General features: G+C 47.8%; 1 protein-coding gene across 16 annotated transcripts in view; it reads right to left on the bottom strand.

Annotated features, from left to right (window-relative positions):
• The window catches only part of Aopep (aminopeptidase O (putative)), a 312146-nt gene that overhangs the window by 9115 nt on the left and 279807 nt on the right, over positions 1-23224 (bottom strand). For 14 of the 16 annotated variants that reach the window (XR_009228490.1, XM_046462722.2, XM_058585136.1 and 11 more), the window contains one exon: positions 13779-13895. Coding sequence is in view for 9 of the 16 variants with exons in the window: in XM_046462722.2 (XP_046318678.1) it covers positions 13779-13895 (117 nt within the window). In the remaining 7 variants the exon portion in view is untranslated. Of the gene's footprint in view, positions 1-13778; positions 13896-23224 lie in introns of those variants that run through there. The other 2 variants (XR_009228494.1, XR_009228497.1) reach the window with 2 other exon arrangements.

Below are 23224 nucleotides of genomic sequence, written 5' to 3'. Positions count from 1 at the left end.
GACCCCACTGCGGGACGGACGGTGGCCCCACAGGCAGTGCCACCCACAGCGGTATTTGTGGCTCTTTCCTGCTTCACAAGGTCCACTAGGTGCTGGTTCTATAGGATTTAGGAGCAGGGACTCCCAGGACGTCTGGTAGCTGATTAAGTGGCCGCCTGCTCTTGTTGAGGGGGCTGGTGACTTGTGGGGGGGACCGACAGGGCTAGGTGCCAGGAGGTAAGGGTGCAGCTATGCAGCTGAGGGGGAGCCTGGGAGCTCGAAGTCCCTAGCAGAAGAGGGCAGGCTGAGGACTGGAGGACCTGGAGCCCCTGGGGGGGTGAGGCCGGCAGGGGATGGCACTGTCAAGCCACACCCCAGGGAGTGCCTCAGGGCCTGAGCACCTGCAGCTTCTCCAACCAACTGCAAAGAGCACTCACTGAGCCTGTCCCCGCACAGCCAGCCGTACGGAATTTCTGTCCTTTTAAGGTACTTATAAAGACCCAAAAGGCCGCACGGGGCTGACTGCTCGTGGCTGAAGCTCGGCACAGGCCGACTCTTCTATTCCCAGCAGAGATCAGAACACAGGGCCGCTGAGCTGGTCGTTCATATCCCTAACTCAGACTCAGGGCCCAGGTCCCATGACCAAGCGGCACAGCCCGTGACAGGTGACTGCTCTGTCCTGGAGCACAGCCCATCGACCCGACATGCTCCACCCAGGCCCTTCAATGTGCTCTGAACCAGCGTCCGACCACACTCTGGGGTGAGGGTGTCACCTGTTTTCTGTTGAAGGTACTTTTGGCTTTTTGGACCATTTACCACTGGGTGGCAAAGGCCGCCCTGGACAACACCTGAATGAACGGGTACAAGCAAGGACATTCTGGATAAAATGTTATTTTCAAAAGAGGCTGTGGGCTGTGCTGGCCCACAGGCTCGAGAACACAGATCGTCTGCAGATGCCAGGGTGCGACAGAGGCAGTGGTGAGGTAGTAATTATTTGCCACCCCTAAACCTGTCACCATGGTGTCACCGAACACAGAGGTGGGGTCCCTAGGAGTGGGCCAGCTTCAGGATGCCCCACCAGGAAAGCTAGGATCTCTCTGGATGCGGGGCCTGGTTCGCCCTCTGTGGGTGCAATTCCTGCCGTACAAGAGCACGGCTCCGTGTCCTTTCTGAAATGGGTGGCAAGTCTGTCTCTGGCCCCCACCTAGCACTGGGGAGGGCTCAGATGCAGGTGTGGCCAGGTGTGGGATGGGCAAGGCACTGAGAAACACAGCCTTCAGGGAAAGTCGCCCTCCAAACCCGCCTGCCAGGTGCCCCTGGCTCCCAGCTGCTCTGCCACGGGGCACTGCCCTGTGACCCACATGGGCGAGGCCATCCACCAGCCCTCAGTTCCACACCTGCACCTTGTTGGCAGCGCTCGGTGGTCCTTCACAGCTGAAGGGGCCCTCAAAGGTTTGTGTAGAAGGCCTGCTCCCAACCTGGCCTTGGGTGCGGTGGACACGTGAAGAGGTGGAAACCAGTGGAGGTCTTCAGGTCACCGGGAGGTCACCAAAGCCAGGGCCAATTAATCATGGAACCTCTGAAACTGTGACCCAAAAATTAACCTTTTCTAAGTGGATCACCTCATCTTAGTATTGTTAAGAGTGACAGAAGGCTGGGGCTGGGGCTCCGGGGTAGCGCACCTTCCTTGAAGGTGTGAGGCACTGGGTTCGATCCTCAGCACCACATGGGATAATGGATAAGGATACTGTGCCCATTGACAATTAAAAAAAAAATTAATAAAAAAAGAATGACAGAAAGCTCACACACATATATCACCTCAGATTTTTTGAAACTTCAATGTCACTCTTTTCCTTGAAGCTACTTCAAAGAATAAAACTTCTCAGGGCTGGGGATATAGCTCACTAATAAAGAGTGCTTTTCCAGCACACAAGAGGCCCCGATTTTGATCAAGAGCACTGGGGGGCAAAAAAAGAAATCTTTAAATGAGAATTCTTCCCATAGCCTGTTTATTATCTTAGACTAATTTTCCAAAGTGCTTTTCAAGCTTGTAAGTATAAGTCTTTTTAAGAAAAATGTTACCAGAGCCTGGAACAATGGTGCATGCCTGTAATCCCAATTACTCAGGGGACTGAGGCAGAAGGCCGACAAGTTCAAGTTCAAGGCTGGCCTGGGCAACGTAGTGAGACACTGTCTCAAAAAAAAAAAAAAAAAAAAAAAACCAACCAACCTTTAAAAGGGGCTGGGGATGTGGTTCATGGTAGGGCCTTTGCCTAGCCCGTGAGAGGCCCTGAGTATCAACCCCCAGTGCTGGGAGTGAAATGTTACCTGAAACCCAGCAGAGCCCGACCAAAAGGCACCTTAAGTCTTCCTATCAGCCTTCCGATGACTCCAGAAACAGCCTCCAGCTCTGTAACAGGAAGGCTACGCTGAGGCTGGCAGCAAGTGGGACCAGGATGTGTGCTGTGACACTGGATGGCACTGCTGTGGCCCCTCCAGCCACCATGCTCACTGGATGGCCGGACAGGTCCACCCCCAACTCCCCTTGCCAACCTCAGTGCCCACTGCTCTCAAAGGGTCCGGGCCTTCCTCGCTGCTCTCACACGTGCATTCGCACCCCATGTGGGTTCGGAGGACCCCATCTCAGTACGCAGCACATAGCGCCTGCTGGATACGCTCTCCCAAACTCAGAGTGCTCTCCAGCCTTGGAGACCACAGCGCACAGCTGGGAGCCATGAGGTGCTCTGAAGAGTGCCCCAGCCCGCCCTATCCACCACAGGACGCACTCCCCCTTCTTCTCAGTCCTTTTGATTTTTAAATTTACTGCTGAAGGGGAAAAAATCTGTCCAGGGAACACGATCTGGGAAGCCCATTAAGTCTCGTTTGGAGTTCCATTTTATATCTGTAAACAGAAGACCAAGGCTCATGGCTTTTTAAGTTAATAAGTCTACACTGCAATAAACAAACCTGCTTTTTCAATTTGTGTCCTTAAATTAGATTTACTTGGCTTTAAAGTGGGTTTACTGCTGGTAGTGGGGCAGCCTCTGCAGAGTGGCCAGGGACGTGGAATTCCTAGTGAGGAGCTATGTGCAGGGCCCGGCATGGTGGGGGCGTCATCTTGCTCACTGTCATGAGGAAAGACCCAAGAGCGAGAGCTGTCTGTCGTGAGCTGCTGCAATGAGCAGAGGCGTCTTGACTGCCACAGGTCCACCCCACTCCATGGGCACACAGGAGCAAGGTGGAGGCCAGGCATGATGTCCACTGTCAACGCAGACACCGGGCAGGAGGTGGCGGCCTCGGCCCTGTGGCTAGGCAGAACCTAGCCCTCTTCCTTTCCCTAAGCCAGGGTATTTTACTTAATGACATTAGCGCTACTAAAAGCAACTGGCCACAAAAAGTCCAAATCTGGAGCCAACATGGGGACTCCCCATTGAGATATGCAGCCTGCCTTTCTCCTCTACCCAAACTGCCGGCTGAAGGGCCACTAGGCTTTTTTCTTATTGTGTCAACATGCAGACAAGAGGCCTTTGCTGAGGAGTGTTGATACTGGCAGAAACAGTGAGCATGGCCACCTCTCCTGATACGCCACACTCTTATCAGAAAAGGTAGCTGTGACCTACGCCCCCCCCCCCCCGACTGTGACAAGGCTCTGCAGCACCTCCCAAGGCCTCCCGGAAGGCACACCCCCGTCCTGCACAGGTCTGGCTAGGTCAGGAAAAGTCATTCCATAGCAAGGAAGAACTGGGTGCAGAGGACAAAGAGCTGGACGGAGAGACCAGCCCTCGCCTCCTCTCAAGGATCCACAGAAAGTAGGAGAAAAACCAGCTAGACCTGGGTGCTGGTGACAGTGCCCTGACAACATGAAAGGACCTAATGGTGCAAGGAGGGACGTGGTCAGAGCAGACAACCAAGAAGGGGCCTTGTAAAATGAGGTCTGCAGGGGAAAAGAAGCCAGCCATCAGAGGGGGGTCTGCCACGCCCACTCCAGACCCCACGAGCCCACGCAGTGACTCACCCTTCCTTCCTCTCTTTTAAGGGCTACTTCCTCCAATACCTTGCTCTACAGCAGCCAGAGAAATAGACCCTTAAAAACACAAGACCATGCTGTGGACAATAACTGCCCTGGCTCTCAGTGCTCTGCCACTTCAGACACCGGGCGCCTGCAGCCTCACCTGTGGGGCAGCCCCCGTCTCCCGGGGCCGGGGCCGCATCAACAAAGAAGCAGATGCTGACTGCTACAGAAAGGAGGATCACGGAAGATTCTGAGGAGGTGAGGAAGGTGATGCAAGTGTGAACTGTCAAGGGCTTCTTTGTACTGAGTTCCAGGGAGATCTGCAGGGACCTGTGCTCCTGACCATGAAACACAGATTGTGGGTAAGGAATAAAAACACTGTGGAAACAAAGCAAAACAAGACTAAGAGCTAAAACTGTAAAACCCTACAGGCGAAAGTCGTCATGACCTTGGGCAAGGCGACAGTTTCCTTAGATTTGACACCAAAAGCATAAGCATCAGAAGAAAAAGTAAACCAGACTCGCTGACAAGTTAGAACTTCAGGACACTAACGGGAAAGTGCAGAGATGACCCATAGAGCGAGAAGACGATTCTAAAACAAATCACAGCAGATAAGGGACTTCTACCTGGATTTCCTATTTTAATGCAACAATAAACAATTTAAAAATGAGCCGAAGGTCTTCTTTAAAGAAGATGCACAGATGGTCAACAAGTACCCTGGAACATGTTCCGCCCCATTAGTCAACAGGAAAAGGCAAATGAAAACCACAATCAAGTGTCGTTCACGTCCCAGAGGACACCTGGAATAAAACAAAGACACTAAGCAGTATTCACAAGGATGTGGAGAAATGGGAGCCTGACTGTAATCAGTGGAGGTGAGGGTGCACTGCGGATGGCCACTGGGGGAAAGTCGTTCCTCAAAAGGGCTGGAGTGCCCACGTGACCACATGACTCGGCAACTTCACTCTCGGGAGCACACTGAGCAGGGAGGACGCGTGTCCACACGGGCTCCTGCACACGTGTCCACAGCAGCAGCATCACACACAGCGTCTGAACAGTGGGAACAACCTAAACAAATGTCCACCAACTGATGAGTGGATAAACAAAGTTGGTCACCGTGACAAAAATACCTGGGGTCTGGGGTGCAGCTCCGTGGTAGGGTTTGGCTCCCAGCACCAAAAGGGGATAGGAGTACTAACATGTGCTACAAAAGACCGTGATCCCTGAAAACAGGGTGCTACGTGAAAGGAAGCCACACACTGTATGCAGTTCCATGCGTGTGGAGATCTGGATCTGAAAATCGACAGTGTGGAAAGACAGGAGGCGAGGGGGGCTGGGAGGACAGCTACAGGGTGCTGGGTTTCTTTATGGAATGGTGAAAATGTTCTGCCAAGCTGACTGGCAATGGTTGCACAACTCTGTGACTAAAACCACTCAATTACACACTTCAAATGGGTGAGCTACATGGTCTGAATCGTATCTCAAAAAATGGTACTAAAACCACGCCACGGCCAGCCAAGCTGAGGCAGGCTTTTGGGCAAGGGGTGCTCTTCTACACAATCTCTTCCTGAAAAAGCACCCCAGAGATCCAGGCAGCAGGAAGGCCCAGCTCTGGGGGGTGGGCTTCTGGCTGATGGTTCCCCAGTGACTGGGGGTTTACTGTGCCTAGCCTGGCATCTGCTTCCACCCAGAGATGGGCACCACCAGGTGGTCCACAGAGCACAGCTCCATGCAGTTCGAAGTTGGGCAGAAGTAACATGCGGCCTAAGTAGCCCCAAACTCGTTTCTGGTGCACCGCTGCCGCCCCCCCACCCAGCCTCTGCAAGCAGCCCAGGCATGGAGGGCTCCATTCAGCACACTGCTCCTGCTGGGGCTGCCTGCGCATGGGCACAGCTCCCTCTCTAGCTGTGCCTCAAGGTCCCCACACCCACCCTCATGTGCCAGGCTGCCATGGTCCCACAGAGCCAGGAAAGGCACCAAGAACCAGAAAGACACGTGGGGAACTGTTGGTGATGTGAGCCTCTGCTTTAGGGCATTTAAAGTCCACTTTACATTTGAATATAACTCAACTTAGAATTGTGAAGGAAGACAGAAGTACTAACCGTCAACTGTGTGGTTTTTGGTGTGGATCTCTGAACAGAAATCTAATAAAAACAATGTAAACGACTGAGCCCTAAAGAACCCAGCAGCAGCAGCAGCACCACCACCACCACCACCACCACCACTAGAAACCGTGCCCTGATCACGCTGGAGACTTCTGGAAATAAACCAATGCGAGATAAGCTGGCTTCCTGCTGCCTTGCAGGAAGCAAACCAGGGCAGTGCAAACCTCCCCTTTTTTTTTTTTCAGAAAAATTGCTCAGACAAGGTGGGGGGTACACATAGAGAGAGAGTAGATGATGTCCTGAAATTATCTGTAAGATTGAAGTAGCTGCTAAATACTGTGAAGGAAGCAAGGAGCAGGTCACTACCTAAGTGACCAGGACAGGAGGTACAAACCCCGGCTGGGCCTGAGGACTCTGCAGTGAGCCACTCACCAGCCGCTGCCTCTTTCTTACCAAGTCCTACAATAATGATGTGAAAGGCTCTTTCAAGAAAAATAAACCAGATTGTGTTGCCTATGGCTTTACCTTCATCGTTTAACAATTTCATTAGCCACGACACACTGTAACAACTCTTGGTTAATAAAACACAGTCCCTTGCCTCGGGTTATGACAGAGAAATAATAATCTAAAAGATGTTAATTTTTTTACCTTTGTCATTTTAGATGATCCTTAAAAAAAAACCCCACAAAATCCCCTTCTCGCAATGTGACTGGGTGGCTCTACTTGCTATGGATTTTCCACAACAATGTCCCAAGGGCATGGAACTGGGCATCAAAGAAAAAAGGAAGACGCTGAGAGGGGGAATGTTCCAGAACACTGATTAGATGTCTCATCAACCAAATAACACCAAGAAAAAAATGCACAAACTTAACTAAAGAATTACCTAAGTACTCTGTTCCCCCCCCACTGAAAGGGGCACATGGTCTAAGAGGAAGATGGGTCCACAGCAGCTCAGGAGCACAGCTCCACCCCCCCTTTTCTCCACACCCACCCGCTGACCCTCTAGAACAGGGGGCGTGAGGCCGCATCAGAGACGGCCGGACCCCTGCAGGTGCCCTCCTGGCTCTGGGTGCTGCTGGGGCTGGAACCACAGCCGCACACGTGCTAAGTAAGTGTTCTGCCACCGAGAGACACCCCTGCCCTACCTTGGCGTTCTTCAGAACGGATATGAAGTCATACTATCTCTAGCCCCATTCTGAAATTCAGAGTTGGCACTGGGCCTCCTGGTCTGAGCCTGAACCTGACTCCACAGGGGTCCAGAAGCAGAGATGCTTGTACCTGCAGAGGGGCTCTGATCTGGGAGCTGTCAGGTGCAAGAGACAAGTGTCAACCTGCCTTCCGGGAGCTTCCTGAGAGCTGGCCCCTCAGACTGAACCCTGGAAAGCCACTCCACTAAGTGTCACTCCACACTGTGACTCTCCTCCATGGTCTCTGTGTTTCTGCTCAAGGTGAAAACCTGATTCAAGGGGCTTCATTCTGTGATGGTGCTGGTAACATGAGCTAGCTGGCTTGGTGGTGAGGCCTGGCCCGCTGGACCCAGGGCGGCCAGCAGGAGAGAGGAGGCAGAGGAAGAGGGTGGCAGCTGTGGGTCTCTGGGGATGAGAGATGGGCTGGGGCTCTGCACTGTTCCTACTGAAAGGATGGCAGCAGGGGACACAGTAGGCACTGAGCCTCCGTCACAGGAGCAGTGTCCACAAAGCTGTAGCTTCTGCCTTCCTCCTTAGGCCATTCACGTTCTGCACTAAGGCAGATGGAGGAGGAAGCGAGTCTGAGGTCAGTCCACTGCAGAGCATTCTGAGCTGGAAACAGGCTCAAGCCTCGAGCCTCCCACTGAGTAAGGCAGAAACTTCCTGTTCACAGCCAGGGTGGCAGGAAAAGGTGACAGGGAAGAAAGGGAAACTGGAGCCGTGGGGCTGTCAGGACAGACCCTCCCAGCACCCTGCAGCCCCAAGGAGGGAAGGTGGCCCAGCACTGAAGGGAGGGGAGGAGGGAAGGGGGCCCAGCACTGAAGGGAGGGAAGGAGGGCAGGAGGCCCAGCACTGAAAGGCATGCACAGAGTCCCAACTAGAGATGGTTCCAGAACCTTCTGCCATGCTTCTAGAAGAGTCTGCTGGTCAAGTGCACTGATTCACAGGAAGTACACTCTGGCCCAGATGCAATCCAAGAGGAAGCAGGAGTGCCGTCAGACCCTGGGCCGCGAGTCCTCCCCGCTATGGCACCTGCTTTCCAAACAGTGAGTTCTCTCCACATATTAAAGCACAACCACCCTGCCGGCCACAGGAGGCAGAGGCGCAGGGCCGCTGAAAAAGCCAGCAAGGGCTCTTCAGCCACAGCAGTGTGGGAAAGGGCCTGTGAGCTGGTGCCTGTCCATTCCCAGTCAACCTTGAAGTGTCCTTTTCAGACAAGAATGCGGACAGGTGCTGGCGGGGTTCCTCTGCACTACTGGTAAAACAGGTTTGTCCTTCTCTGCCAAGCTGCTCCCTGGGCTGACTTGATACTGCTCTCTCCTCCACGTGAAAACCCCGTACTTTCGCCTCTCCCAAGGTTAGCTTCCCGGGACCCTGTAAGAGCTGCAGTGGGCTCAAGATGGCCTTCCATCTTGTCAGCCACCTCTGCAATCACGCCACTCACTGTAGCCAACCGTCAGGCCCACTGTTAGAGGAGAGTTTTAGAAATTTCCCAATCCGAGGCTTCACAATGGGCAGTGGTTCTAACTGGGAGACTCTGCCCACCAAAAAGACATTGGCAACACCTAGAGACACTTCCAAGTGCCCCAGCGGGGGAAGGGAGGGACCTGCTACTGGCAGTTCATGGGCAGAGAAGCCAGAGGCGCTGACCAGTGCACAGAATGGCCTGACCAGTGCACAGAATGGCCCTCCGAGAAGATTCACCCAGTCCCAGATGTCAACAATGCTGAAGTGGAAAACCTGGATTTAGCCACTAAGCCCCAGACTAGGAATTCTGTGGCCACATGCAGACGGACTCCAACAGCAGGGTCGCCATTAGGAGTAACTGTGGACAGAATCCATAGTTAACAACTGGGCGTATGGTTTTTCTCCCTCTTACTCTATGCTCATCCTCACTTAAAAGGCACAATAGAGCTGACATCAGTGTTGTTTCAGTTAAATCACAAACTATCGTTTCAGACCAGATGAGAAAATGTCAGCTGGGGGTGTGGCTCAGAAGAGCAGGAGCAGAGCAGAGGAGAGGCCCTGGGTTCATTCCCAGCGGAGGCCACCCGCCTAAAAACACAGAAACAAAGCAAGAGCACCCACGTGTCCTTAGCGCCCTCCTAGACGCATTCACAGTCCTGTGAAGAGGGATTCACAGCTCCATTTTAATCCTGAGGAAATCAAGGCACAAGAACCTCGCCCAGAGTCCCCAAGGGCGGGGATTAGGAGAGCTGTAAAAACCCTGAAGTCATCCCATATAGCATTTTCCAAAATGTGGCCTGTGATCCATCAGGAACTATAAGCTCAATTTATGTCGCAATGTAGATTTTTAAAAGAAAATGAAACAGGACAAAACAAAAAAATCCAAAAAAGATAGTTTCATGAAATTTTTCCAGTTGGCAGTGGTAAAAAACAAACCCCCACCAAATCTTGTGAGCAAGGTTGAGGCACTGGTGTGCTGCGGAGGGAGCAGGACTGGGAGGGGCGATGTGTCTGTGCTGCCTACAGCGGGCTCTGGGGCCCAAGCCCAGCTCACTGCAGAGCCCAGCTGTCAGCCAGCAGCAGGTGTATGGCCTGCGAGTCTGGAGACTAAGTAACAGGAGCAGAACCATCCTCCCCTCCCTGTGGGGCCCTAAAGGGAAACTAGAACCCTCTTACTCCCATCTACTCCAGGTGGCCTCTTCCTTTAGCCAAGAGCATGTCCCCCAGTTCAGAGAGGAGACGAACTGAAGCTGGCCTCTCCCCAAAATTAATTTTCTGAAACACAGTGTGGATCTTCATGACTAGTGGCTACCTTCTATTTAGCCCAGACAAGATGGTGAACTGCTGCCTCTTCAAAAACAATGCTGGCAGATGCCGTTGCACAAGGCATCCCCCCAGTTTGAGGTGCTCAGTACAGTCTGTGGAGCCACAATGACTACGAGACAGTTGGGCGGAACCCTACGGGGGAAAGAGGTCACAGAAAACTCCATGGAACTCACTACCATGGTTTCAGCTTAAGAGACTTGATAAAACAGATAGAAAATTCACTATTTAAAAAGGGATCTTGAAAAACACTTTTTGATCCAGCCGAGTATATTTTTAATCTTTATTTGAGCAGTGCATTAAATAACTGCAGACAAGGCACTTTTATGGAGTAAATTTCCCTTTGACCCATGGTCCTTCCAAAGGAACCTGGCAGGAGACTGGCAGTTCTGTGACTCCATCATGCAACACGCAGTTGACTCCCATCCTCACCTGCACTTTCCAGAGGGAGAAATGCAAAGGTGCCCTGCCTGTGCCCCACCTGCAGGGGCAACGTGTCCCAGCAGCCTGTTCCTCCACCCTCCTCCTCACATCAGCCCTCAGGGCTGTTCCTTCAGAGTTCTGGACACACAGGGTCACCTCCTCAGAGCTGACTGCGTATTCACACAACACAGGATGCGGGCACAGGGAGGGCAGGGCAGGGTGTGTACCCTGAGACAGTATTTCCCCAGCCCCGACATAGCAGCATCTGCCTTGGTGGGACTCTCAGGAATTCTTATTCTGTGATGGTGACTGGGACAGGGGCAACCCAACTACTAGGACTGCACAAGGAGCTCAGAATAAGCTTCTCATGGGCCCGCACGGCTCCCCACACCCAGGAGGAGGGAGGGGCAGCCCAGCAGCCCCTGCCTCAGAGCCCCGACTAGCCTAGGGCATCAGGACGGTCTCCCAGTCAGTTCCTTCCCAGTCCCAGGCAAGAGCACACCACCTGAAGGACAGCCTGGGGACCAACAGGAGAACAACGTGCTCTGCAAGGAGGGGCCTGAGCAGCTACAGCGCAGCAGCCGGAGGAAGGGCAGGGGGTCTTTCCACACAACTTGGGAACAGGGGACATGCCCAGTCCGAGTAGGGAGAGAAATGCTCCTGGGTCACAGCACCCCTGCTTTGAGAGACCCTTCATCAGGGTGACCTCTCTCGGGATGGCTTGGCAGCACCCCAGGCAGAGCGTCAGGGCTCTCCAGGCCCCGGTCCTGCTGGAAACTCCTCAGGAAGCCCCCCACAGGGACATCCAGAACACAGCCTGATGTGCCCATCTCTCGGGCCATCTTTCACATGTTGCTACCTAGTCCACCTTTAAAAGCCCTGGTAGCCCTTCACAGGACAACTCCTGCTTACTAAGTGCCAGTCAGAATTCTCCTGGCTGCTCCACCAAGGAACAAGTCTGTCTCTCCTGAGATGTCTATCCCTTAAGATAAAGGCAGCTGACTGGGTAACTAGTTCCTGCTACTCAGCGTCATGAAAGATCCATTTAGCTAATAAAATTCCTACAAAACACTGTGGATATCCAAAATCTTGTTGCTTTTCTTGTTCGAGTGACATTGCATGGAGACTTCACAGTAAGATAAGTGTCCGTGCAACTGACTATGTGCCAGGACCAAGGGCCTGGGCTGGAGGCACTGGTAGAGTGAGACCCCAAATGCACACAGTGGCCACAAGGTCCCTGACCTCAACCGTGCAGGCCCTGGCACGTGGTTCAACACACAGGCCAACTCAGTCCTCAGCGAGGAAGAGTGTATATAGATATTATGTTTTCAAATAGCTTTAAAAAATAAGAAGGGGAGAAAAATAACAGTCATTTGGATGTGATGATCTTGTGGGTCTATAGTTTAATTGGCACAAAGCCATATCTGTTTGCTTACATTGTTTAAACTGCTTTCATGCGAGGAGGGGCCTGAGCAGCTGCAGCAGGTTTGGTAGAAATCGTATGGTCTGAAATATCAACTACCTAGTCCTATACCAGAGCTCCTTCTCATTTAGGTCCTGGATTGATGTCACCTCTGAGTGTCCTTTCCTGAGCACTGTCTAGAGAAACCTGGCCCAACTTCACCTGTGCACCCCCTGTTCATTCTGGGAAGTCAGAGGAATTTCAAGAGCCTCATCTGTGCACAAACTGCTCTGTTCCTGTCCCTAGAGAACACGTGTGAGCTACACAAGCACGGACCACGCGAGTCACACACTGAGCCACGCTGCACCCAGACCTGTCTCTTGGAACCAGGGATCTAAATAAGAGACAGCTCCATCTTTGGGCAACATGATATAGTTTGTGAGATGTAAAACAAGCGACTAGATAAAACCTGTTGTCCTTCTCAAGGGTTTAAGAGGTTATATATAACAACTAAATTGGGTGGTAAGTTAAGAGCAGGATGTGTCTCATGCCAAAAGGAAGAGGGAAAATAGGGTCTAGCACCTCGTGGCTTCCGGGCATGGAGGGACAGGTGCCCAACGGCTGTCTGGCCCTCGTGCCCCTGTCTGTGCAGGCCTGCGCAGGAGTCTGACATTCCACTGGTGTTCAACTCCCATTAAAACACAGTCTAATGCCTATAAATAGGAAGGTCTTTTAAACACTAATTAAAAATAACAGCCTGGCATTTAGACACTCCTATAAACAAAACTCTAGAGCTGAAATAAACAGCAACAGTTGCACTTCTGACCTATCCTCAGGTGGGTAAAAAGCTGCGACATGTCTTCTTTGCAGTCTTGCAATTACTCCTAAATTTATGGAGCTTTAAAATGAACAAGGAGGATGTCCATCTGACCTTTGAATTAGTAAAAACTGGGGAGTATCAATCTGCTCCATTTTAATGAAATATAATGTTAATATTCCACTCAACCCAACACATCTAAACTATCATTCCAAGAAATACACTGTAACAAATATGGAGAAAATGAGACATTTTGCTTTTCATACAATGTCTTCAATATCTTACAGTTGCAACAAATCTCAAAACAGCTACATTTCCAGCTCAAGGGCCACAGGTGTTCTGAACTGTAGAGTGCTGAAGTTCAGTTATTTCCAATTGAATGCAAACCAAATTTGCTTGCATTTTCTGCATTTAGAGTTTTACAGAGAAGAGCTCTTCTCTTTGAGATCTGTGTTTCACTTCAGATGACTACGCACACAGAATATTTATTTTATATTTTTAAAACCTGGAATTCATCTTAGGATTCCTATTGCATTCTTCCCATTGAGCTAAAAGATTTTAAGGACCACATCACATTGCTTTCCCACAAGCATCCAATTTACTTTTTAAATCATGGCTGCTAGATTCAGTTTTCATTTCCTTTCCACATGGCTCCTTTCCTGTCCTAACTGAACACAAGAAAGACACTTGGACACATCTGAGCCAAGTTTCCTTAATGTGCAACAGGACGGCGCCACCATCAGTACACAAGATGACCTGTCTAGCTCAGATTCAAAAACACCCCACCCTGCCCGCTCAGTCTTTTAAGACTTATGTCCACTTTTATTATTTAAGAAGTAGGGAGGGAAACCTAGGACTTCAAAATACTTTAGCGATAGGCAGGAGCATGACCAGAGGGTCCTGCTGCAACAAGCATAGCTGGGGGGCAGTTCCTCTTGGCTTCAGGCCCCTGTTCTTCCCCCTACTGACGAAATGGTGCCTTCAATGGCTTGGGACTGACTGCCATGAGGTTGGCCCCCTCCATCCCCACCAGCAGGGATCTGCTGTTGAAGTCTCTGGTTACCTCTGCATCCTGCTCCTGGAGGCGGTATGTCCTCTGGAGGCTCTGCAGAGTTTGGGGCTTCAAAGTCTTCTGCTCCAAGAGATGCTCTAGAAGCAAGACCAGCTGGTCCGGAAGGAGCTGAGGGCAAAACAGAACAGACTATGAACATGCCATTCCGCCAACAATATATCAAACCCCATGCTCAGAACAAGGATGGCAGACCCAAGGTTACCTCGTACTCTCAGCTTGTGTCTGAAACTGAGGAAGACGATGGGAATGACTCTAGTCAAACCTCAAGGCTTACCTCATCTGCATCCCCTAAGACAATGCACTCTGAGGTCTAACAAAGCCATGTTTTGGTGGCTTTTCATTTCAGGTACAGACTTAGAGTCTATCAAAACAATACTTATCAGCTGGGTGCTATTCTGTACACATGTGATTCCAGCTATTCAGAAGACCGAGGCAAGAGGATTTTAAGTTCCAAGCTAGCCTCCACAACTTAGCAAGATCCTACCTTTAAAAATAAATAAATCAAAAGAACTGAGGATGATGTAGCTCAATGGTAGAGCACCCCTGAGTTCAATCCCCAGTGACACGCCCCCCAAAAGGGAAAAAAGTTATCTTAATAAAATATGATTTTGTTTTATGAGATCTGTGTATTTATGGCAAGCATATGCAAACAACATGTCTTTCAGCCCAGAAAGAGATTCAAGAAGAACGTGAGGCGAACACATGGAAGCTTAACAGAAATAAGAAGCAGTTTCAGATTTCCTTTTGAGCCATAAAAACTCTGCAAACATACCTGGTGCACACTGAGAAATAAAGAGCATATGATAAAAACAATCACAGCATCTCATAATCCCTGCATTATAAAACTCTACATTCATAACATACATTTTTTTAAAGGCTGCACACAGTGATGCACATGCACACAAAGTCACCCCGTTCCTAAATTTTCCCACAGGACAGGCCGGCGAGCATCCCAGTAAGGGTGAAAGAGAATGCAGTCTTTATGAGGTTAAAAAAAGACAACTTGTCAATAAACAGTATCTGTGGAACCCGCGAGCTAAGTGTGTGAGATGGCACCTGTGGGCACCACTGGATGGGCCCGGCACGCACCGAGGGAGAAAAACCAACAAGCAGCAGGTACATCTTGCAGGAACTGAAAATGCTTATTCTAAAATCAAGGCTTAAGTCACCATCATGAATCCACTACTCTCCACACTTTGAGCTTCTCTCCAACCCCTGCTTGTGCCCACAAAATCCTGTTAACAAGCCAAAATTTACAAACGTGGAAGCCAATACTAGATCAGAGAATATTCATAAGAACACCTGGATTTTAAATGTCACTTTCTATTACTCAAAAGAAATTAAAAAAAATCACTTGCTTCTCTCCCCACCCCTCATTTTCTTCTTGTCCCTAAGTGTGCACTCTGCCCTTCCCACCCTCTCACACATGCACACTCGCTCTCTCCTAAAATGAGCAGGCAAGTATGAAGCACGCACGAGGATCAGCTCGTCATTTCACAAAGAAAGTCCTTTCCAGCGCTTCCTCTCCCCACCCGTCTAAGTTCTAATGACTTCACTTCCCACAGAGGGCAGCAGAGGCACTTTCCTCTGCTCCCAAGGGTACTGGCTTTGGGAGACCACTCCATCCAACACCGTGCCACGGACTACGACGGGGAAGTCAGGTGTCTTTGGCAAAATCACATTATGATTAGCACTGTCCTGTGAGGTCCAACACAAGGACTCCGAGAAGGACTAGCACTTCCTTTCTTGAGAAGTCACACGCCGGTAAGATGCTTTAACGATTAAGTTACTGCATAACTACTAATAACACAAACATCAGCCTGCCATTTCCTATAGGCTTAGATAACAGGCTACTTCTGTAATATCAAAAGAAGCCTGCGAGGAAGCCTCGACTCCCCGCCCCGGAGCCCAGCTGGTACTGTTCTCTGCCTGGCTTCTCCTTCCTTCCTGTTGGGGCTCCAGATCCTCTAGCATAGCCCCCGGCTCTCCTCTCCTCCCCGTACCCACCAAACCCGACAGCAACTTTCAGTGTCCCACAGGAGGCTGAGCCAGATCCTGGACCTTAGCCCTGGCGGGGGTGGGGTCGGGGCTGTCCTCCGGAGGCCAGGCCCCAGCCTTCCTGCAGCACACCCTCTGCAAAGCCTCCCTTTCTCCCCTGTGAGGCCCTCCTCAACCCACTCCATGGCTTCTGGTTCTGTCGTTGAAGTGTCCCACTGTGGCCTGGCCTAAGACCCCTTATAGAAGCAGCCCACCTCCCTATGCAAAGGCTGGAGGTAAGGGAGCCAGAGAAAGCCAGACTGAATGAAAGACGCCCAGCCTGCCTGCACCTGACAGCCACCGCCACAGCCAATAAGCAGCATTTCCAAAGGCAGCCACTGAGAGGGAGAGTGCTGGGTGTTAAGGCCTCCCCAGACACACAGGCAGGACCCTGGGAAGGGGCCAGCCCACAGGATCAGCTCTCGGCACTAACAGGCCTGATCCGGCAGAGAACACCCATCACTGGGATCTGGCAGTGTTTGCTAACTAAATACAGCAGGAACCAGCCCTGCCAATTTGCAGAATTACAGAGAAGGAAAGAGCAGAAAAGCATCTCCCTATTATGTGCCTGTGTTTACAATGAGGTCTATTGTTAGAGCTCAGTTTGGGACTTGGTTTAAACTAAAGACCCACAGAAGAAAAGAGTCCCTGAGTAAGACAACTGGCCTTAACTTACTCCAACTAAGTTCAACCAGTAACACAACTCCAGTTTAAAAATCAAAGGACTGCTCATATACAAATCCATCAAAATGCCTGGATTCATACTCTGGTATCTCGCAGTTTCCCTCCAAGCACGAAGTTCACACACCTGCGCGCTGAAATAGAAATGAAAGGGTCACTGGAAGCTTTTGTTTCCAAATTTTGTGCAATGGAAATATTTAAAGCTATGCCTCCTGACTTAAAACGGAAGGAAGGAGGACCCGCACACTCAAACCTGCAGGGTTTGACTGCAGTTGGACTGACTAACTGGAGGGAGGAACAGAACAAGGGTGACACCCTCTTCAGGTGTCTGCTTATCCTTCAATAAGGCGCCAAGACACACTGCTGCAAGAGCCAGCGTGTTCAGAATGCTGCAGGAACGGCCCAGGCTTGGGAAGCAGCCTCCACAATGCCCACACCGCCCTCCCGGGACTGCAGCCCCCACTCACCTGCAGAAATGACTCACTTATAAACAACCTGGTTCTCAACTGTTACTAATTTGCAGGGAAATGTGGCTTCTAAACAATGGAAAAAGTAGATAACTGATGATCTAAAGCTGTTTTAGACCCCTGTCAATAAAACCAATTCAGCTTCTTTCATTCACAAGTAAAAATGACATCACTTTTTTTTTTTTACAGACCTTGAAAAGAGGATTTTAACATTCACTTTAATGCAAAAATGGGTTAACTAGCTACATTTTAATACAGTAAATTTCTTTTTCTAAAATAAACATTTGCTCCCTGTAAAGCCACCCAACGTTGAAAAGGGATGAGCATGAAAAAGCCAAAATGTTTGCAAAGCAACTGGAAGATCTCACACACCAGCATCTGTGCTCAGAGGCAGTCCTGGGAGGGACCCACCCTGGCAGCTGGCACAGGGGCAACGGGAAATGCTATGTGGCTTATTCCACTCCCACCCACGCAGAAATCAAATTCAGTCTCACATGACTTCTAGGCCAACTGGGTTTGAGTACAGCAGTACTCCAGGAGACAGACACGGCTCTAACTGCACAGTGGGACGGAGAAAAATAAAGTAAGTCTCAGCATTATCTCCTAAGAAAGCAGGGCCCTTAGACATTATGGAATGAACCTGGCTTTATTTCTGGAGAACTAACAGTGTTTGAGCCCAAGTTCAACAGTGACAAAAATAAAGGTCCTTCCTTTCTTTGCACAAACAAGGAATTCATGATGGGGTGATTATCTTTTCCATATGGAGACCAGCTCAGTATTTTAAAAATGCATCTGCCATGGAAACAGACAAAATAAGACTATGGGGTGCCAAAGTCATGTGGGTACTTGAAAGAGAACTACACAGGACTGTAAAACTCACTCAAATGAATGCATGAAGCAAACCGCTAAAGGCGGTCAGTCAAGTACAAATGCTACTTGTTAAGGATTTCAGAAGTCTGTATTCTTGCAGTAAACACGGAAGATTTCACAGTTGTTAATTACTGAGACGTGCACAGACAAAAACGTCGACTTCTATTTTTCCCAGTCAACTTAAGAGTTGGGACAAGCTGCACAACTTTGAATAGTTTTAAAAAGTTTTTATAGACTCTTGGAAAGAAAATATGAATTTTCCAAACCCACCCTCTTAACCTACAAGCAATACAAAGAAAACAAATCCTGACTCTTCCAGAAGCCTCTCACCGCTGTCATGGGGCATCACTCATCCCAGCTCCCAGTAGACCACCCACACAACTGAGGCCCTCCACGGCTCTTCCATTAGCACCACACGCAGGCCAGCTCACCTCCTGGGTCAGACACTCCACGGACACACCTCAGAACTGAGCTTCCATAGGCAAGGTCTGTAAAGAGGGACCAGTTCACACCACAATCCTAGCCCCACAGCCTGTACCCCGTTGAAAGCCGAGGAGGGCACCTCCTCTGCGGCCCAGCTGGTGCACCACAGCTGCTCACACTGGAGGCCAGGCGCTGTGCCGCTCCCAGAGAGAATGAGCTCGGGACTAATGCAGCCGTCCTCGATTGACGGTGGCGTGAGTTCTATTATTACCCCATTATCACTCTGGGATCTGTGCCTAAATGAAGCATGCTTCCTCCCTGATGCTATTTCCTTTTATCCTGGCTGGAGACTAAATGCAGATCAATGGGGGCAACACATATGATGTCACTTCAATTTATAGCGACAGCCTCCCCCTCTTTTAGTCTGTCTGAAACACACAGAAAGATCAATTCTTCCCAAAAATGGTTAAAAAATGCTTAGGGAGCGTCTATCTCCCAGAAAAGCATTCTCTGCTATATTTGTCTATGTTACTACGGCAGAAACTGTTTACATGGAACAAAAACAGAAGAAATGGGGGAGGGAGAAAAATCTCAAATTCTCCTGTATGCTGGAGGCTTGCTGGCTGAAATTCAACACAAGCAGGGGCCAAACAAGAATGAAAGTAGCTGACCTTTGAATGTCACATGCACAAGACCTTCGGAATAAAAGGGTGCAACGGAGATTTGCTTTGCCCCTTGGATTAAGAAGGTGATCTTGAAGAAATAAAATGTCTTTTTTTTTTAAAGGCTACCCTAAATTCAATTAAATTCCTTGTCATTTCCCAGAAAGCATACCGGCCCCTCTAGCAGACCCTCAGGCCACCCCCATTGTCCACAGGTGCAGGAAAAGCAGCCTCCATCCCATAGTACCCTCATTAAAGTGGCAAGGAAGTGTTCTCAGGACAGTAGACAGTACTTAAAAAACCAAATCATCTTTCGTTTGTTGCTCTGAACCAAATAAAGCAAGTAAAAACCTCTTCACTGAATTTTCACACAGCAATTTTTGCCAATGGGTCATAAAAATTCAGATATAAGTTCCTAAAAACAAAAACAGAAGAGTTCTCCTTCCTTATAACTCCCCCCAGCCCCCCAAAACCACAATGTGAGCCCATGAGTAGCCACGGTCTTCATGATGTCCAAGGTGCTCTTCTTCTGTTTCTATAATTTCTGAATGAACATTTCTAAGTAACAAAAACAGACAATCCAATACCATGCACACAGGCACCCGCCTGCTTAGGAGCCACTGCCAACCAGGGTACATGGCAGAATTCACATGTCTCAGTCTGTATTAGTATCTTGCAAAGAAGAAAAAAACAAACTGGCTTCAACTGCTACTGAAAACAAAATTTACAGAAGAAAAGCGTACTTTACATGTTGATGCAAAAAGCACACTTTAAAGAACTGCCAAAATGGAAAATTAGAAAACTACACTGTTCACATAATTTCAGGAGCACAAAATTGGATCTGCCAACAAATGAAGGTCACTGAATAAGAGAATAATTTTCTTCAAAATAAAGAAAGCAATCAATAGGCATAAATCATCACAGCAGAATAAGTTATCTTTGATTTACCAAACAGTAGCAAGTATGTCCATAGTCAGATTTCAGAAATAAAATTAAGGCAGCAGTAAATATTCATGTAATTCATGTCATACAGGAAAAAAAGCATATTATATTTCTGGAAATTTTTATAATAGCTCAGTTTAAAATAGACTACTACAATTTTGAGCCATGATTTGGTCAGAGTGCTTCCAAAACTGGCACCACATGGATTAAAACAGACAGCAACATTAGCAAACAGCATCTGAAATAATTTATTGGCACAGATCATTCTCATGTTTCCAGACTTCAAGAGTCAAATTTTCATGTGCTACTAGTTTCTTAACTTTTGCTGAAAGTATCACCCAAATTGTATGTAATCTGACACAAGCATATTATTTAAACTACATAAAATGGAATGCTCGTGTCAACTGGCTCTCTTGTAAACCATGGGTATGCTAATATTTTATTTTATTACATATTTTTGAAAGGAAAGCATTGCAAACACTCAAACTGAGCATTTCTGAGCACTCTGTAAGAGACGCCTGGCATTCTCACGCCTGCCTACCCTCCTGCAATCTGCCAGACCAATTACAATGGGGCCACAGGAGAACATTCCTGATCTGAATTTTATGGGTCTCAAGAAAATCATCACTCATGAAAAAGAAATGGCAAGTTCCTAAGTGCCTCAGGCTATTCACTCTACCCTGACAACAATGGCATGTTCAAAATAATACTTATTTAAGGATTTCCAAAGAATCATAACACTTTGAAGTGCCAGAGAACACTTCTAATTTTTCTTGTATTCGCAGTTTTTTCACCGAAATCTGTTTTCAAATTTCCTGAGAATAATACTTTTACCTACATTGATGGTATACTTCAAACCTTATGTATTTATTTTGAATAAGCATGTACTTTTTTTGCAAATCTGAGTTTCTAATTTATAAAATGACATTTCAAACTCTACCTAATAGATACATGGAAGTTTTTATAATTTTATAATGACACTATAACCAGCACATGAAAAAACTATCATTGTAAAAACTGTCAGTTGGTTCTGAGTGAGAAATGGTAAATAGTCCCAAAGCGGAACAGCACGCAGCCACCGAGAAGAATGGATCGGGGTTGCTTCTGTAATAGGGTAAGACAGCAAGAAGTGTCCCTGGTGAGGTGAGAGGTTCCAGAACAGAATGCAGACTTGTGTAAACAACTTTCTGAAGACAGAAAAATCAGGGAACTCTCTGAGTTAAATTTCCTGAGTCACCCACAAGTCGCCTGGTTCTTTTCTTATTTCTGCCCCCAGTTTAAACAGAAACATTTTTCTTAATTACTGCTACAAATATTTCCTAATAATTTACTTAATGGAAGAGAAAAGATTTACTTTATGAAGACGTTTATTACTGGCAAGCTAATCTCAGGGCACAGAAATGGCTAACAGAAGTGCTGAGCTACCGATCTGGGAACCAGGGGCTTCTCTGAAGCAGGTCCAGTTAGTTAATAGGCAGATAGATATTCCAGCATCATGTGCACCAAAAACCTCTCAGGATCTCCCTAGCCTCAGTCATATCTGCATTTAAAAGTAACTGCAATTTTGTTCAAGCCCAGAAGTTCTTCCCATTTTTCTCTAGCTTTTGGTTATTCCACATGTCAAAAGCAGATAATTTGTACAAGACTATTGATTATAAATTTAATACTTTTACTAAATAATTGTATCAACACCTTATTGTTCTAACATTTGGTTCAATGTATTTTATATAGCCTCAAGTTCCTGGTGAAAAGTAATAGAACCCACACACAAAATTACTCTTTATATATGCATAAGCAGGGGATGTATAATCAGTCTGAAAAGCCCCCCTCCCCCCCCCTGCCAAATTGCAAGTGTTACCAAATGGGGGAAAAAAAAAAAAACTAAGCTCAAAGAAAATACCATCTTCAGAATCAAGAAAAACTAGGATCCTCCAGTTTAAATAGGAATAACTGAACTCAAATAAAATTATACTTTAACTTCTAAAAAGAAGCTATGTCTTAAAGCTCCTTGCAACCTGAAAGGGGGTCTTGCTCATCATGGGCCATCACCCCACTTTTGACAGTCAAATACTTACTAAACTGAAGGGAGTGACATGTGGCAATATCTGCAAGGACAGTGTCAGCACACACTTGTGGTTTACATGAATCTATCCAAAGCAATTTTACAGAGCTGCACATCAAAATTCAGACCAAAAGTGATTCTTACTTCTAAACTAGAACAAAAGATAAAATTCAAATTATCACTCTAAAAAGTTTTATAAATATTTTGTACAGTGACCGAGCTGGTTGATAGTTTTTCATATTTAAAAAAGTAATGGTAAGATATCAGAAGTGCTTTTCACTTGTAATGGACAGTGAAAAGCACTGTCCATTAATGTAATGTAATGGTGACTCCATTGTATGAGGAGTCCTAAGAGCCTATTTTGTTCTATGTGCAAAAACTAAATAGCATCTCTTAGAGACATCTGTTCTTTTGCTCTCCATTGTCTCACTGTTAAAACTTGTTAATAAGATTAATAGCTTAAAGAAGAAAGCAAGCAAGTCACATGAACATTTTAGAACAAATGATATAACAGGAATTGCAAGGTGAAAAAAAGGAAAGCAAGAGAAGCAAACAGAAAACACGTCAACTCCTTGGATCCACATGCTAGACAAGCAATTCAGATATGGATATACACACTTGGAAGCAGGGAACATAATTTACAAATAAATTTCACCCCTGGTGTTTACACTGAGGCACAGAACACTAACATTCCACTACTCCCAGTTCCTATTCTTTCTTCTTCACAGAGGCACAGTCAAGAACATTTTTTGGTCAGACCTTATTTTGTAATATTCTCTGTCTTTCCTACCAAATTCAGACTAAGCATAAATTTTAGCCACATGTCTACAATTTGCCAGGTGATTTCTGCCAAAGATGTTGACAAAAAGGCATGTCCTTGCACACACCCACCCAGGGCTACAGAGGAATGGTAGAGGAGGTAGAAGAGGGTGGTGAGTTGAACTACACAAATTACTGCTGGAAAAATAAGGGAATAGAGTTGCTGTTATTTAATAAAGATGTGGAGGGAGCACTAGTGCACCATCTACTATCCAGCATTTCAGTTTTATTTCACAGAATGATTTAATGTCTGTCAGGCAGAGGCGTCATATTTCACTCAATTTCTGAATACTTTTGGATTCCAGTCTGGACATTGTATACCTGGGATTAACTCTGAAAAAGTTTTATGAGGAACAGAGCAAAGAATCAACTTCTTAAGGGTCTCTTCAACACTTAGGGAAATTCATATTACTGGGGAAAATGTACTCAATTTTAGGAAAAAGAAAGGGAGAAGAAAGTTCAGACTTTCAGGAA

The sequence above is a fragment of the Marmota monax genome, unplaced genomic scaffold, assembly GCF_021218885.2.
Source record: "Marmota monax isolate L192 unplaced genomic scaffold, Marmota_monax_Labrador192_F-V1.1 WCK01_AAM20220418_F8-fsc00180, whole genome shotgun sequence".
Lineage (NCBI taxonomy): Eukaryota > Metazoa > Chordata > Mammalia > Rodentia > Sciuridae > Marmota > Marmota monax.
Note: the sequence above shows the minus strand (reverse complement) of the source record. Positions and strands in the feature narration are given on the sequence as shown.